This window comes from Rhinolophus sinicus, chromosome 9 (assembly GCF_057876585.1).
Source record: "Rhinolophus sinicus isolate RSI-liver-muscle chromosome 9, RSI-T2T, whole genome shotgun sequence".
NCBI lineage: Eukaryota > Metazoa > Chordata > Mammalia > Chiroptera > Rhinolophidae > Rhinolophus > Rhinolophus sinicus.
The window spans coordinates 26613253-26629325 of record NC_142509.1 but is presented as its reverse complement, the minus strand read 5'-3'; the positions used below and the strand labels follow the sequence as shown (position 1 = coordinate 26629325).

Here is a 16073-nt window from a genome sequence, read left to right as displayed (position 1 = left end):
TGGAAATTATATAATATGAGGTCAGACAATTAAGTTCGTGAACTTGTTGCAACGATGTTGCTAACCTTTTTTGATATCAGAGGGATATTCATTATGGATTTGTACCAACTGGACAAACAGTTAACCAAGTTTACTATTGGGAAGTGCTGAAAAGGCTGCGTGATAAAGTTAGACGACCTGAACTTTTCACCAATTCATGGCTTTTGCATCACAGCAATGCACCAGCTCACACGGCACTGTCTGTGAGGGAGTTTTTAGCCAGTAAACAAATCACTATATTGGAACACCCTCCCTACTCACCTGATCTGGCCCCCAATGATTTCTTTTTTTTTTTTTAAGATTTATTGGGGAATATTGGGGACCAGTGTGTTTCTCCAGGGCCCATCAACTACAGGTTGTTGTCTTTCAATCTAGTTGTGGAGGTCGCAGCTCAGCTCCAAGTCGAGTTGCTGTTTTTCAATCTTTAGTTGCAGGGGGCGCAACCCACCATCCCATGTGGGAATTGAACCAGCAACCTTGTTGTTGAGAGCTCACGCTCTAACCAACTGAGCCATCCAGCCGCCCCTCCAGAAGCTCAGCGGCAGCTCGTTGTCTTCAATCTAGTTGTGGAGGGCGCAGCTCACTGGCCCATGTGGGAATCGAACTGGCAATCCTGTTGTTCAGAGCTCATGCTCTAACCAACTGAGCCATCCGGCCTCCCCGACTTCTTTCTTTACCCAAAGATAAAGAAAATATTGAAAAGAAGACATTTTGATGACATTCAGGACATCAAGGGTAATATGACAACAGCTCTGATGGCCATTCCAGAAAAAGAGTTCCAAAATTGCTTTGAAGGGTGGACTAGGCACTGGCATTGGTGCATAGATTCCCAAGGGGAGTAATTGGAAGGTGACCATAGTGCTATTCAGCAATGAGCTATGTAGCACTTTTTCTAGGATGAGTTCACAAACTTCATTGTAAGACCTCGTATGTGGCCTTCTGGGTCTGGATTGTGTCACTTAGCATAAGTTTCCAAGATTCGTTCATGTGATGGCATGAAGCAGTACTTCATTTCTTTTTCTAGCTGAATAATATTCCATTGTTTGGGTGTACCATATTTTATTTACCCATTTATCAGTTGATGGACATTTGGGTTGTTTCCACTTCTTGCTGTTACGAATAGTGATGCTATGAACATTTGTGTACAGGTTTGGTGTGCACTATGTTTTCATTTCTGTTAGGTATATACCTAGGCGTGGTATTGCTGGGCCATGTGATAACTCTGTGTTTAAATTTTTGAGGAACCGCCAAACTATTTTCCACAGCGGCTGCACCATTTTACATTCCCACAGCAGTGTAAGAGGGAAATGTCCACATCTTCACCAACACTTGTTTATTGTCTGCATGAAGTGGTATTTCATTGTGGTTTTGATTTCATTTCCCTAATGACTAGTGAGGTATCTTTTCAAGTGCTTATTGGCTATTTATGTATCTTATTTGAAAAAATGTCTACTCATATCCTTTGCCCATTTTTTAAATTGGATATATGTCATTTTACTATTGAGTTGTAAGAATTCTTTATATTTTTTAAATGTACGTCTCTTATTATATATTATTTGCAAATATTTTCTCTCCTTCTGTGGGTTCTTTTCAACTTTCTTGATAGTATCATTTGCTGTGTAAAAGCTTATAATTTTGATATAATCCTATGTATCTATTTTTTTCTTTTGTCTCTTGTGCTTTTGATGCTGTATCTTAAAAAACACTGCATAACTGAGGGTCATGAAGATTTACTCCTATACTTTCATCTAAGAGTTTTATAGCTTGAAATCTTACACTTCAAAGTATTCTTTTGAAGCCTTCAGTCTACTCAAAACACATCTCTATGTTGGATCATGCTTATGGTTGTACAGTAACCACCTTCAAGGTTTGCTTGGGACTCAGGGCTTCCCAGGACACGGACTGTCAGTGCTAAAACTCAAAGTTCTGGGCAAACAAGGATGAGTTGGATAGCCTACCAATAAACTTCCAACTTGCTACCTCTGATATAAACCATTATCTCTGCTCTCCATGGGTTAGAGTAGATACTGAATCCCTCCTCACCTGAATGAAAGACCAGTCTGTTTTCGTTTTAGCAGACATTTATTGAGTGCACACAATGCGAAGTCCTGGGTTGAGTGTAGTAAGAGATATTCAATTCCAATTTCAGTGTCCATAAATGAAGTTTTATTGTTCTAGGCTCTTGGGGGTACATCAGCAAACCTTTATGGAGCTTAAGTTCTAAAGGGGAGTGCAGACATTTAGCGGGAGGGGGAAACCATTGAACTAGATGGGGGGGTTTTGAAGGCAGGATTTGGCTTAATTAATGTTCCATTCCCCCAGGGTCAAGGGTGTAGAAATCCAATGCTTGTTCAATGAATGAATGAATGAATGAATGAATGAATGATCTTTGGCCTTCTCATACTTACCTTACATTTTCTCTTGATGCATTTCACTAGACCTTCAGCACTGTGATGACAATGACATGTCTAACTTGTTCTCTGTCATATGCCCAGTGCCTATTACATTGCCTGGCACATAGTAGGTGCTCAATAAACGGTACTTGACTGCATGGATACATTTAAAAAATCTTTATTTCCTACATTTGTTATAGCAGCCTGGGTTTCAAGAATATTCTACTCATAACAACATTAATGAATCTCCACAAATAAACATTTAGAGAGGCGCTGTCAACCAAAGAGTGAGTGTTCATTGGTACCTCGACAGCCATTTCACAGGCTGGTGTGCCCCATGGGCACCCCAGTAAGACACCACCAGCTACACAGAGCCTGTAAATTTCTCTAACCAGAAGGGCTCTCCCCGCCCCCTCTCCCCGCACAGCTTGCTCTGCCCTCTGCCTCCTCCTCTCCGCCCACTCTCGCCGCGGTCTCCTGGCGGCGGCGGCTTTGTCTCGTGGGCTGGTCCCTGGCGGCTCCCTCCCCCGAACAGCTGCCGCCGGAGGGAGGAAGCCGCGGCGCGGGAGCTGCCAGAACCCCGGTGCTGAAAACCCTGAGCACTCGTCATCCACCACCACCATGTAAGGGCCATGAAAAGGGCTCGTCCTGGCGCAGCGTGGACATGGAGGAGGATTTATTCCAGCTGAGGCAGCTGCCGTGAGTATCCTGGGGGCGAGTGAGAGGCAGACGGGCTCTCCTTTAAAACATGAAAACCTGCAGGGGGGCACTCTGTATGGCTTCTTGAATTTAAAGGGAACCGTTTCAGAGCAGGGAAATAGGCCTGGAGAAGAAAAGCCATTTTCCTACCCCAGGAGCCCAGCTTCTGTATCTCTGTGACTCAGTTCGATTTTTCAGGTCCGTCAGAATCTTACGGGGACCTAGGGGGTGTTATGTTTTCCCTTTTAATTGCGCTCCATCCCAAAGGGATTTCGAGGTCTGTGTTTTAAGAACGCACTAGCTGCTGTTCTGAAATGTGAACTGAATTGATGAATCCATGCAGTGACATTGGTTCTTTCCAGCCCTTCTCCTATGCTGTGAAATTCCTAATTTGTTTTCTGCAAGGTCTGTTGGAAGGAGATGATAACTGATGTTGCAAACTGGTTTCTAACAAGCTAAGGTTCCTTCCTTGAGGAGAGGCTTCGGCAAAGTCCGGTTGCTTGTGAAGTGTGTGACTGAGCTGTGCATCCTCGCTGAAGCCTCTTGCCTTCTTCTGAATGAAAGGGTTTTGTAACAGCTACCTAGACCGAGACTCACAGTTGTCTGCTATCCTTGGGAACATCAGGAATACACTGCTTAGAGGATGGGAATTTTGAAACGCTACCAAATTTACTCTGAGAATCTTGAGAAAATAAAACCAAACAATGGAAAGGACAGGGGTTTTGTAGAGGGGCTTCCAAATTTCTCCTACCTCAAGCCAAGGGTGATTTGTTAAGCATATTCCAAGAGTGTGAAATGGGGCCTTAAAAAGAACATTCATGGGGACGGTTATTGTAATCTTTAGAGGCACTAGCCATGCGGATGGTAAAAGTAGGCACCATTTGGGTTTGTTGGGAAGGCTACAATATTGTTAGTATGTGTGTATTTTCTTGACTTGAAAAAAGAATGTTCTCTCTCTAAGCCACTGAGGAATTCTCCCAAGTGACTTTTAGTGTGACTGATACAGCTCTCTGAGCTCTGAGTACGGAAGGATATTGTAATATTTACTTCTCAATCAGTGTAAAATTAATTTTCACTTCAAATTTCTAATTAATTGAAATTTTACTTTTAAGTGTTTATGAATTGATCCACAATTAGCATCTTATGTAATACAGCATTATTTTACAAGTGCTAAAGGATGTTAAGTTATAATATCCAGAGGTCGATGTATGAATACATAAAAAGATGCATATCTGAGTGCTAATCTCCCAAAGAAAACAACACTTTCATTGAAAATAAATATCATATTAAAAAAAACCAACCTATTATCTCACAATAAAAATGATTCAAAAACTGAAATATGAAATTTGATACTCAGAATAACAATACTATCATATTAGAACTGCAGTTTTACTGGGATAAATTCTCAAATAATGTCAGACCTTGTGAACTTCGCAAATTACACAAAGATTCAAGTATATTTAATCTAATATATAGACATGACACGTGATGATTCCTTCCTTGATTAAAAAATAAAATAATGAGAGGTTTTTAGTTATTTAAATTTAAAAATTCATTTCTTTTATGTTAGTATATAATATAGTGTACTATATAATCTATAATAGGGTAAACCAAGTTCAAAAAGAAACACACAAATGAAAAGTCTCTCTCTTCCTAAACACTCATTTTAAGTTTCTTGATTATTCTTTTTGATATTTTATGCACATAAATACATAAAATATCTATCAGGGAGACCAAACTGTGTTCTGATTAAGAGCATTGGCTCTTGAGTAAGACAGACCTGGGTTCAGAACCTGACTCTGCCACTTCCTGGTTATATGACTTGGAGCAAGTGACTTAACCTTTCTGAGACTCAGTTTCCCTAGCCATAAAATGGGGGCCACAATAGCACTTGAGTCATAGGGTTGTTGTGAAGAGTGAGTGAGATAATATGTCCTAAATGCCTGGCAGATACAAAGCACTCAATACATATTAACTATGATTACGTCTGAAAGATCATTTATAAAAACAAAATACATAGGCTCCCGATGTGTGCTGGACTTCCAAAAATGATGATTTGCAAACCCCAAACTACATTTGAATGAAGTCAAAATTAGCCTTGTAATGTGATGCGCTCAATTTATCAATTTAAAAAAGAGTAAGGTAAAAGGAACAGCCATGTGAATCTGAGTGGGTTACAAATCACGACTTAGATGTTTTTTAACCACGCCCTCTGTGTATCATGCACAGATTGCAGGCAGCAGATTTCCTGAGAGCAATATGGTTTTATAAAAATCAGAGTGCCTTGTAGAAGGTTGGCAAGAGTGGGCTTTGGAACAGGCTTGGTCCGGTGGGAGGCCAAGTGTTAATAGATTATAAGCCACTAAGTAGTTTACAGGGTCAGGGGAAGGGGAAAGTGGAGGAGGGTGCCTAAGAAAACAGTCCTTCCTTGCACCTGGGGGCCCCTTCACAGCTCTAGACGGTCAGTTTGAGACCACGAGCAAACTTTGCTTTTCACCTGCTGTCCACTCAGGCACAACCCCATGTACAGTACATTCCAAAGGCTGAGATTTTGTAGCTAGTTCTGCCTTATTGTGTGACCTTGTGCAAGTTAGACTTTCCTGGGTCTCTTCTTTCTAGGATGAGTTCTTCAAAGCAAGTTTTACAGACTACATTGATTGATTGATTGATTGATTGATTGATTGATTCCTTCATTTATGAATTTAGTAGGGCACCATCCTTGATACAAGAGGTTCTACAACTGAATAAGTAGACGTTATCCTTGCCCTCAAGGAACTTACAGTCTAGAGCTGCAATTTCCGATATAGTAGTCACTAGCTACTGTATTAAATTTAAACTTAAATTATGTCATTTGGATAGGAAATAACTTCTGTAGTATAATATACAGTAAAATATAATTTACAAATAAAATATGTGAAATTTGAAAAATCAGTCCCTCGGTAGCACTAACCACATTTCAAGTGTTTAGCAGCTGCATGTGGCTGGTGGCTGCTGTATAGGCAACGTAGGTCTAAAAAATTTCCCTAACTGCAGAAAATTCTATTGGACAGCACTGGTCTGGTAAGAGAGGCAGACACTGAACATATAATTGCACAATAATTATGAGAATTGTCTTAAGGGCTACAAAGGATAACAGCAGGGAGCGATGAGACTAGTTCTAGGTGGGGGAGGGGGAATTAAAGAAGGCTTCCTTGAGGAAGCTGAGCCCCCATTGGAGCTGAGCCCCCAGAGGTGTGTAGAAATCATCCAGGAAAAGAGATGGGATGAGGGGCATTCCAGAGAGAGGGAACTGTGTGTGGAAAAGCTCAAAGTCAGGCCAGTGAACAAGTGGCTCGAGGGTTTTGGATGGCAGGGACCAGGCCATACAAAACCTTGTTGTTTGTGACAAACAGTTAGAACTTCATCCTACGTTTGCTTAATCCACTTCCTCTCCTTTCTTACAAACCCTGCCTTTCAAGATTGAGCTTAAGTCCATCACCTCAATGACTCTTCTCCTGGGCTTAATGAGCAGCAGGGGTTAAAGTGTAGGCTGAGTCAGGCAGATCTGGGTTCAAATCCCAGCTGTGCCACTTACCACCTAGGTGGCCTTGGGCAGGTCACTTCATCTCCCCAAGGCTGGATGCTGATCTGTAAAGTCGGGATAATGACCGTGGCTGCCTGGCAGGATGATGGTGATTGGGGGAGCTCTCAGCTGGCTCCAAGTAAGGGCTCCGTCAATGGTATTGATGTTATTTGTCTTCCTCCACTCTGGATTAACAAATCCCTGATCCTCCAACTTGTACAGGGAGCAAAGTACCTGGAAGCCATATCTCCTTTACAGAACACTAAGACAATATCCTAATGAAAGCTAATGGAAGCGCGTGTCCAAACTTGAACTCCTGCTCTTTCCTCCTCCCCGCTCCTCTTTTAGCCTCACCCATCTCAGTTGACGGTACCTCCATCCGTCTCACTGGGGCCAAAACCTTTGGAGTCAACTTTGTCTCCTTTTTCTCTCACTTCAATTCATCAAGAAATCCTATTGGTCTTGCCTTAAGCTACATCCAGACTCCAAACACTTGTCTCCCCCTCTCCTGCTATTCCTTGGTTCAGGTCTCTCTCTGTGGTCTCTCACCTGAGTTAATTATAATGGTCACCTTGCTGGTTTCCTGCTCCTGCCCCTGGCTCCCTAGAGACCCTTCTCAGGACAGCAACCAGAGGGCTTCTTCAAAAGTCAGATCACATCGCTCCTCTGAGCAGAACCCTCCCATGCTTCCCTCTCACCTCGTCTCTCCCACTGTCCCACCCACTCACGTGGCTGCAGCCATTCTGGTCTCCTTGCTGTTCCTCAAACATGCCAGGCAGATGCCTACCTCAGGACCTACTGTTCTCTCTGTCTAGAAAGCTCTTCTCCAAGGTATCTGCTTCACTTTTGTCAAGTCTCAAATGCCACTGTCTCACTAAAGCCTACCCTGAACACCTTCTTTAGGATGGAAGCCTTCTCTCTTACTATCATTAGCACGGCCACTATCAAAAATAAAATACAAATAACAATAACAGGATGTGGGGAAGTTGGAATTCTTGTGAATTGTCGGTGGGAATGAAAAATGGTGCAGCCTCTATGGAAAACAGTATGGCAGTTCCTCAAAAAAATTAGAAATAGAACTACCATACCATCCAGCAATTCTACTTCTGGGTATTTACCCACAAAAGAATTGAAAGCAGATTCACGAAGAGACATTTGTACGTGCCTGTTCACAGCAGTGTTATTTGCAATAGCCAAAAGGTGGAAGCAACCCAAGCGTCCATCCATGGATGAATGGATAAACAAATGTGGTCTGTCCGTACAATGGAGTATTATTTAGCTTTAAGAAGGAAGGAAATTCTGACACATGCTACAACACGGATGAACCTTGAGGACATTATGCTAAGTGAAATAAGCCAGTCACAAAAAGACAACTACTGTATGATTCCACTTATATGAGGTACCTGGAGTAGTCAGATTCATAGAGACGGAAAGTAGAATGGTGGTTGCCAGGGGCTGTGTGGGAGGGGAGAAAGGGGAGTTGTTTAATGTGTACAGAGTTTCAGTTTTGCAAGATGAAAAGAATTCAGTGGATGCCTGGTGGGGATGGTTGCATAACAATGTGAACAGACTTAATGCCACGAAACTGTCCTCTCAAAAATGGTTAAAATGGTTAAGTTTTATCTTATGTGTATTTTACCACAATTGAAAAATATTGCAGCCCTCCTTCCCCATCCTCCAGCACCACGGTCTACTTGTGTTCCGTTTTTCATAGCACTTATTACCTTCTAACATACCATATAATTTACTTATTGATTGTTTAGTGTCGGTCTTCCCTCACTAGAGTGAAAGCTTTATATGGCAGGGGTCTGATGTATCCCAACAATGTGGGACCTTGCCTACATTACATCTGATACTGGATTCCGGTGTAGACCAGTATATATAGGCCAAGAGATTTAAAAAAAACAACTTTGTGAATGAAAAACGAGAGTAATCTGTTCACCAGCTCAATCATTCTCCTTCACAGCGTGGCCACCATGATTAATTAAGCCGAGTCCACCTGGAAAGCTCAGACATAGCCTTGTTTCCTCACAGTTGCCTACCTGCTTCCCCATTCCCTTCCATTAAATCAGGGAGGTTGGCGGAAGGCAGTATGACTTCCTGATTACATGGCTATATTCTTGAAATCGTCCCAGGCAAACTCTTTGGGCCCATGGCAACCCTGATAAAGACTCGTTTTTGAGTTCTAGAGAAGGAACTAGAAGTAGGTTTTGTTTCCTGTAAATGAGGGGACCTCAGCACAGACATAGGACCAGCAGAGGTGGCTAAGGCACACCTACTGGCTGCCATGCCCCTGAGACTCACTGAGGCAAAAGGAGAGGGTTCCTGGCCAAGGAGGAGAAATGAGGGTTCCCTGTCACCTACTTCAGACAAAAAGTCGGGAGCTATTGTAATAGCCCAGGGATCCTCCAGGTTAACTCACTAAATCCTTTTAAAATTTCAGGCTCAAAGTTGCTCACATCATTATTTCAAATGCATGCCAGCTAGCTTCACTCTGAGGAGTATGTGTTTCAGTGACTTTCAGCGGAACAGTCTAGAGGTCAAAGAAAGAAGGTTTCCTTGCAAAGAGTCCTTTGCTTGGGTGGCCTTAGGTTTTAGGGAGGATTGTTCCAGGACCTATTGGCCCAGACCGTGGCTTTAAGCCCCAGCCAAGCTCTTCCCTGGGCTACTGTCTAAAAGAATTAGGCAGATCTGCAGGAGTCATTGTGTGATCTTGGGCAATTCATTTAAATTCCTTGAGACTTAAGGGTGTGCCTGGGCCACCTTCAAAGGCATTGTTAGCTTTATTTTTTCATTTTTGTTTTTTTAGGAGGGTACAGCTCACATGTGGGGATCGAACCGGCAACCGCAGTGCCATCAGCACCATGCTCTAACCAACTGAGCTAACCGGCCACCCCAGCATCGTTAGCTTTAAAAGACGGATTCTAAGCTCTCCAGATGGGTGTGCCTGGTACCCTCCTGGCTTATGGCGATTGTTTTGGCGTAGTTATTAACAGCATCTCTCACACTTTAATACAGGGTTGTATTAAATCTCAACCTTGACGCTATTCAAATTTTAGACTAGATAATATTTTGTTGTGAGGGGCTGTTCTATGCATTATAGGATATTTAGCAGCATCCCTGGCCTCTACCTACAAGATGTCATAACCACTACCCCCGTTACCCCCTGAGATGTGACAATCAAAACTGTCCCCGGACATTGCCCATATCCCCTGAGAGACTAAATCACGCCCCCCTCCCCCCCATGAGAACGACTGATCTAAAGTGTTCTAGTTTAGACAAGAAGCTACTCAGTTTCCTTATTTCCAGAGCATCTTCGGCTCACTCTTTAAACCTCACTTCTCTGACTTTAATCATGTCGAGACCCTGGTATGTGCTATACCAGCCACCTGTGCCTCTTCTTCCATCCTCAGGATACCTCTGCAAAGACACTACAAACTCCATGAGGGCAAGAATTCAGTCTGACACAAGGAAGGACCTCACTGCATGCTTGTTGAATGAATGAGTGAATAAACAAGTTACAGAGACAAACGACCTGGAAAGTTGTAGCACAGGCCTTTGTTTCTCCGGTCAGAAGTTGTCCAGCCCCTCCCCTGAGGCCATGTCACAGAATTATTAGGTGTGAGGACTCTATTCCAGGAGACCTGGATGTGAGTCTTAACCTTCCTGCCAATTTAGAAGGTAACCTGCGGCAAGTTACTTTTCTTCTCTGGGACTCAATTTCATTATCTGTAAAGTGGGGCTAACAATGGCACCCACCTCATAGGGCATAAGGCTCATAAAGTGCTTAGTGGACCGACCAGCACATGGTTAAGGCTCAATGAACGCTAATTATTATGTATTTGTGATCATTACCTTTTGTCCAGAATATAAGCTAGTGGTCCTTACTGCGTGCTCGTTGATTGAATGATGCTATTCCGGTCAGTGGGAATGGCAGGAAAATACAAATGAATGAAATCCACGGAGAACTAAAATTTGCATTAACTATAGACTTCTAGACATTCAGGAACAGAAGAGCCCTTAAAACCATCACAGTGAACCCCTCATACTCGTCTTCCCATTTCTGGCAGTTGGGCATCAAGTGGTAGCTTCCAAATATCTGTGGCCATCATCAACATCTTATGAAAATTCAGATTCCTGGGCCCTACTCTGCAGAGATAAAAGAGCATTAAGTCTGGAGAATGGCCCAGGAATCAGCATTTTAATCGATTACTTAAGGATGTTCTTGGCCTCAGAGTAGCATCAGCTCATTAGTTAAGATCATGGGTTCTGGAGCTACTCAGACCAGGGACCTAGTACAGTACAGACAATATAGGGGACCTGGACCAATTGGTATAACCGCTGTGAGCCTCAGTTTACTTGTCTATAAACTGGGGATATTAATAATACCTCCCTCCTAGGGTTTTTGAGGGGATTATACGATGGTAAATAGACACAGCACTTAGGCTTTCCCCTGGCATGCTGAATTGCTGCATATTAAATATCATTACTCCTTAGGCCACTCATGTGGATACCTGCTTTCCCTAGACCATATCTATGAAGCGGAGTCCCCTGCCTCCTAAAGCAGCCTTTTTCATCTTTGGACTTCTCTGCCTGACAAGGCTCCTTATGTTGAGTTGAAATCTGCTTCCCTCTTCTTTATACCCAGAAGTTCAAGCTTCTTTCATATGCCAGAACTTTAGATATTTGAAGGCAAAGGTCCGGCCCCTGAGAAGACTCTTCCCAAATCGTGCAGATCAGGCAGTGCTCAGGTCTTGTCTTGAAGGAGACAAAGCAAGTTCAGTGTTCAGTGACTGTGGCAGTTTCTGTTGCTCCTGGTCCCCAGCCTCTGACCTCATTTGTCAATAGGTTTCAGATCCCAGAGAAGCCCCAATGTGACATGGCTGAATACCTAGGACAAAGCTGAGGGGTGCTGGTCGTCTGAGTTTCCCAAACATGTGGCCACTTGTTATAACTTGGCCCTTTCCTAGTTAGCCTTACAGACGGGCCTCTCTGTGAAGATGTCTTTTTCTACTGATTGGAAGAGTAGGGGGGTAATAATAAAAACTTCACCTCTCCTTACTGTAAACCCCCTAGTCCAAGCCACCATTACATCTCACTCAACTGACCACACAGCCTGTCTCCCTGCTTCTCCCTTTCTTGCCATTTTTCTGTGTTAACATGCCTTTGATTTTCTCTATTCTTACGTCTTGATATCTTGGGGCCTTGCTGACTTTGGAGGGGCTGTTCCTCCCAGGGTTAACTAGTAAGTGACCTGCCTGTCAGTGGACCTTTCATGTACAACCTAACAAATCCAGAGCCACCATCCACCTGCCTGATTGCCCAAGGCCAAGTACCAGACAACTAGGGACAGCCCGTATGCCCCAGAGCCTGCTGAGAGTATTCAAACTGGCCAATCCTCAGCCTGCTTACCTTGACTCACCTGTTCCTTCCCGTGGAAACCACTCTAAGGACCCTTGCCCGTGTTTCCCCCTCACTCCCTCTGCCTCCTGACTGATGCTGGTGCTTCCCTATATGGCGCCCTGGAGGCCTGGCAAGCCCCCTTTGCTCAGGATCTGTGAGGATAACAGAGTATATCTTTTCAATGGCATCCATCTCCTGATCTACCAGCCTTGCCGTACTTAAATAATAATAAAAACCTATATTTTAAAATACTTTCCTGTGCTCGCTTCGGCAGCACATATACTAAAATACTTTCCACAGTCTGTTTCTCTTCTTGTGGAAAACTGTGCCTGAGTGATCTCAAAACTCAACTCTGGGCATCCTCTACCCTCTTACCCTACTTGAAACCTTTTCAATGGGCTCAGGATAATATGAATATCCTCACTGTGGTCTCCAGAGCGCCGCATGAGCCAGCCTATCTCTCTGACCTCTACTCCTTGGTCCTACCACCGGGCCTTTGCACCAGCTGTTCTCTCTACTCTTCTCCCCTTTGTGACCTTGTCCTCTTGACCTCAGCCTCCTCAGGGAGGTCAATCCTGACTGCTCCTCTCTGCAATTGTTCTTTATCTTGGCACCCTTTGTTTCCTTCTCAGGATCCAGTTATTTACAGATTTCTTTGTCTATTTGTATATTAACCATCTCTCCAGTTAGAGCATCCACTTCATGAGGGCACATTGATTTTGTCTCCCAGCACTTTGCACAAATCAGCATTCAATAAACACTTACTGAAATACTGAAGGTGCTAAGCTCTGTATGAAGCTCTCTCTCTGTGTGGACTCCTTTCATCTCCATGGCAACCCTATGAGATAAGAATTACCATCTCTGTTCTGCCCGGGAGGAAATTGAGACTCAGAGAGGTAAAGTAATCTACCCAGGGTCACATAGCTACTGCTTGGCATGGGCTCGGGATTCAGACCCAGGTCAGTTTGTGTGCCAGAGCTGGGCTCTCTTCTTCCCTGTGGCAGACCACCTCTCTTCATAAAAGACTCTAAATGCCATCCTGACATAATCAGAATTAAGTTTAAGCTTCCTTTCAGTCTGATAGATTAAGGAGCTCAGGGGATAAAGGTCCAGAAACTCAGATGAAAAGAGCAAAAACCTTCCTTGTCTAAAATACCTGAGTCAAGTCTCAGACCCTCATTTAAGGTACGAGGTGAATTATATGACGGTACCAACAAGATTTTTAAGTTGACAGCCATTTCCTCAAGCTCGTCTTTAAATAGCGAAATTATGTAAAATAAATGTTCTCTGCTATTTTGGTGAATTATATGCTATCTATACACCACAAATGCCAAGAAATTGTGAGCCAACCTGTTTGGAAGCCGTCATCTATATAACATATGCCACTGCTATTTTCTTTTTCTTTCATATTTCTTTTCTTTCTTTTTTTTTCCCCTTGGAAAATCTTGGCTCGTGTGGTTGATAAATACTTTGAGGAACCCGACTGATTCAAAATGTAGCCTGGTTTTCTGAGTCTAATTTCATGTCAAAGGTCTCTCTTTTATGTCTGTCTTAAAACAAGTATTCATTAATCAAAGAGCCCTGGCTTTTAGTCGTTTGCCAGAGAAGGAACGTGGACAGATCCTGGCTTAGAACTTCAGGGAGCTAAGCCACTCTCTCAAAGTCACGTTTTACAAAGGTCAGGGTACTCGGTGCTCAAGGCAGAAAGGTGACTTGAGAGAGGCCGTGATGGAGGGAAGTTAATATTTACTCAATGCCCACAGTTTCCCATTCATCAAGTTCAGTTAATCTTCTCAATGGTTCTGCAATCCTGTCGTAGTCCCTATTTCACAGATGAAAGTGTAACTTGCTTAGCAGATGCTACCTGATCAACAAGAGCTTTGTAAATGGTCACTATGGTTATGTATATTTATTATTAAAGTATAGATGCCCAATGAAAAATTGCAAACATTACAGAAGGAGCCGAAACAAAAAGTGGGGGGAAAAATGTCCTTTCCCTCAAAACCCCCTGTTTTCATCCAGTCGTCCTCCCCAGAAGCAACCAGACTTTGGCTCTTTATGTATCCTTCCAGAATGTCTAGGACTATAGAAGCATAAATATTCCAGGGCAGCATTTCTCAGACTTCAACGTGCATACAAATTGCCCGGGGACCTAGTTAATATGCAGATACTGACTCATAGGTCTGGATCAAGACCTGAGACTCTGCCTTTCTAATAAGCCCCTAGGGGATGCTACGCCCCAGGTTCAAGACCAAAATTAAGTCTTGGCCGCAAGGACCCATATCCCAGAATCATATTCTAGTATATTTAAGAACGAGCCCCAACCATGTTTTCCTATTGGCCCCTACAGAGCAACTTGTGTGTAGGTGTGTGTGTATGTATTGTGGTAAAATATACATCACATAAAATTTACCGTTTTGACAATTTTAAGTGTACAGGAAATGGCATTAAGTACATTCGCAAGGTTGTGCAACTGTCACCACCATCATCCATCTCCAGAAGGTTTTCATCTTCCCCAAATAAAACTCCGTACCCATTAATCACGAATGCCCCATTCCCCCATCCCCTCAGCCCCGACTTTCTAGCTCTGTGATTTAACTATTCTTGGCTCCCTCGTATAGATTGGTAGTATTTGTCCTTTTGCGTGAGGCTTATTTCACTTAGCATAATGTCTTCAAAGTTCAGCCCTGTTGGAGCGTGTGTCAGAATTTCCTTCCTTTTTAAGGCTGAATAATGTTCCGTTGTGTGGCTAGACCACACTTCACTTATCCATTCATCCATTGATGGATACTTGGATTGTTTCCACCTTTGGCTATTGTGATCGAGATCAACTTAAAAAAACATTGTTTTAAAACATTTTCTTAAGTGGATGTGCCATAATCTATTTAATTACTCCTCTCCAGATGACTGTTTCTAGTTTTGTTTCTACTTACCACATTTTGTTAATAGTTATCACATGCGAAGCTGCAAACAGCATGCTAGCTCTAGAGGGGAATATAGCAGAGTGCCTGGGAGTGGGGACTCTTAAATCAGGTGGCTGTGCTAAAGTCTGGCTTAGTCACCCACTAGGTGACCTTCCACAATCTCCCAGCCCTTCTGTGCTTGAGTGTCCTTATCTGGAACGTGGGGATAGTGAAAGTGAAGGTTAAGTAAGATAATGGATGCAAAGCACAAGTATTGGACCTGACATATGGCAAGCTAACAATCCTATCATTGCGGACTTGTGTCTATCTCTACGATGAATTGCCAGTGCAACAATTCTAGGTGGGAGCACAGAGCATTTAAAACGTTGAAAGCTATCACAGATTACCTTCCAAAAAGGTTGCCGTGGTTGCTATTAGTCACGGAAGGAAATACAGAGACCTGGACTGTCCTTGAGGAAAGGATATGATAAAAGCAGTATTCAAGGCAGATGCTCAAGCCACGTAGTCATTCTGTGAAGGTCCCCGGAGAGTCAAGGGTGATCCATCTACCTTCCCTTCGTCCCTGAAAATGAAGTGATAATGCACTTAAATGTTCATTTCCTCCCTTCGTCTAATAAGTCTCTATGTTTTCATCTTCTACGAATACTTTGGGGGACTGTTTATGCTTTTTAATTTGTGGTTGCTTCTTGGGGACAGGAAATCTCTTTCCAGAACCCAATTCACACCACCCATTACTCAGTGGGTTGCAGAATTGAAACGTCCTATCTACTGGGGCCACACTGCCCAGAAATAGCCATACTGTTCCCTTAGAGGAATATGGGTACCAAATGGCCAGATAGTCTATTTTTAAAGAAACATCAGAAATCTTGCTTTTTATGTGAATTCTTCCATTAAAAAAAAAAATTGGCATCCATGGAAAAAAAATACCATATGGGCAACTTTTTGTGGGTATAATTTAACCCTTAGACGACCAAATTGTTATCTCTGTTATAGAGAGTGGAATCTAAATTCTGAAAAACACATGTGGCCCCCCACAGTATTCAAGTCTAGAAT

The 16073-nt window shown here is 43.0% G+C and overlaps 1 protein-coding gene across 1 annotated transcript in view; it reads left to right on the top strand.

The window, feature by feature from the left end:
* Positions 1-2865: 2865 nt before the first annotated feature.
* Positions 2866-16073, top strand: part of SVOP (SV2 related protein) — a 61271-nt gene continuing 48063 nt past the window's right edge. Inside the window, exon 1 of the mRNA XM_019757466.3 lies at positions 2866-3131. Within this exon, the coding sequence (XP_019613025.3) occupies positions 3097-3131 (35 nt within the window). The 5' untranslated portion in view covers positions 2866-3096. The remainder of the gene's footprint in view (positions 3132-16073) is intronic.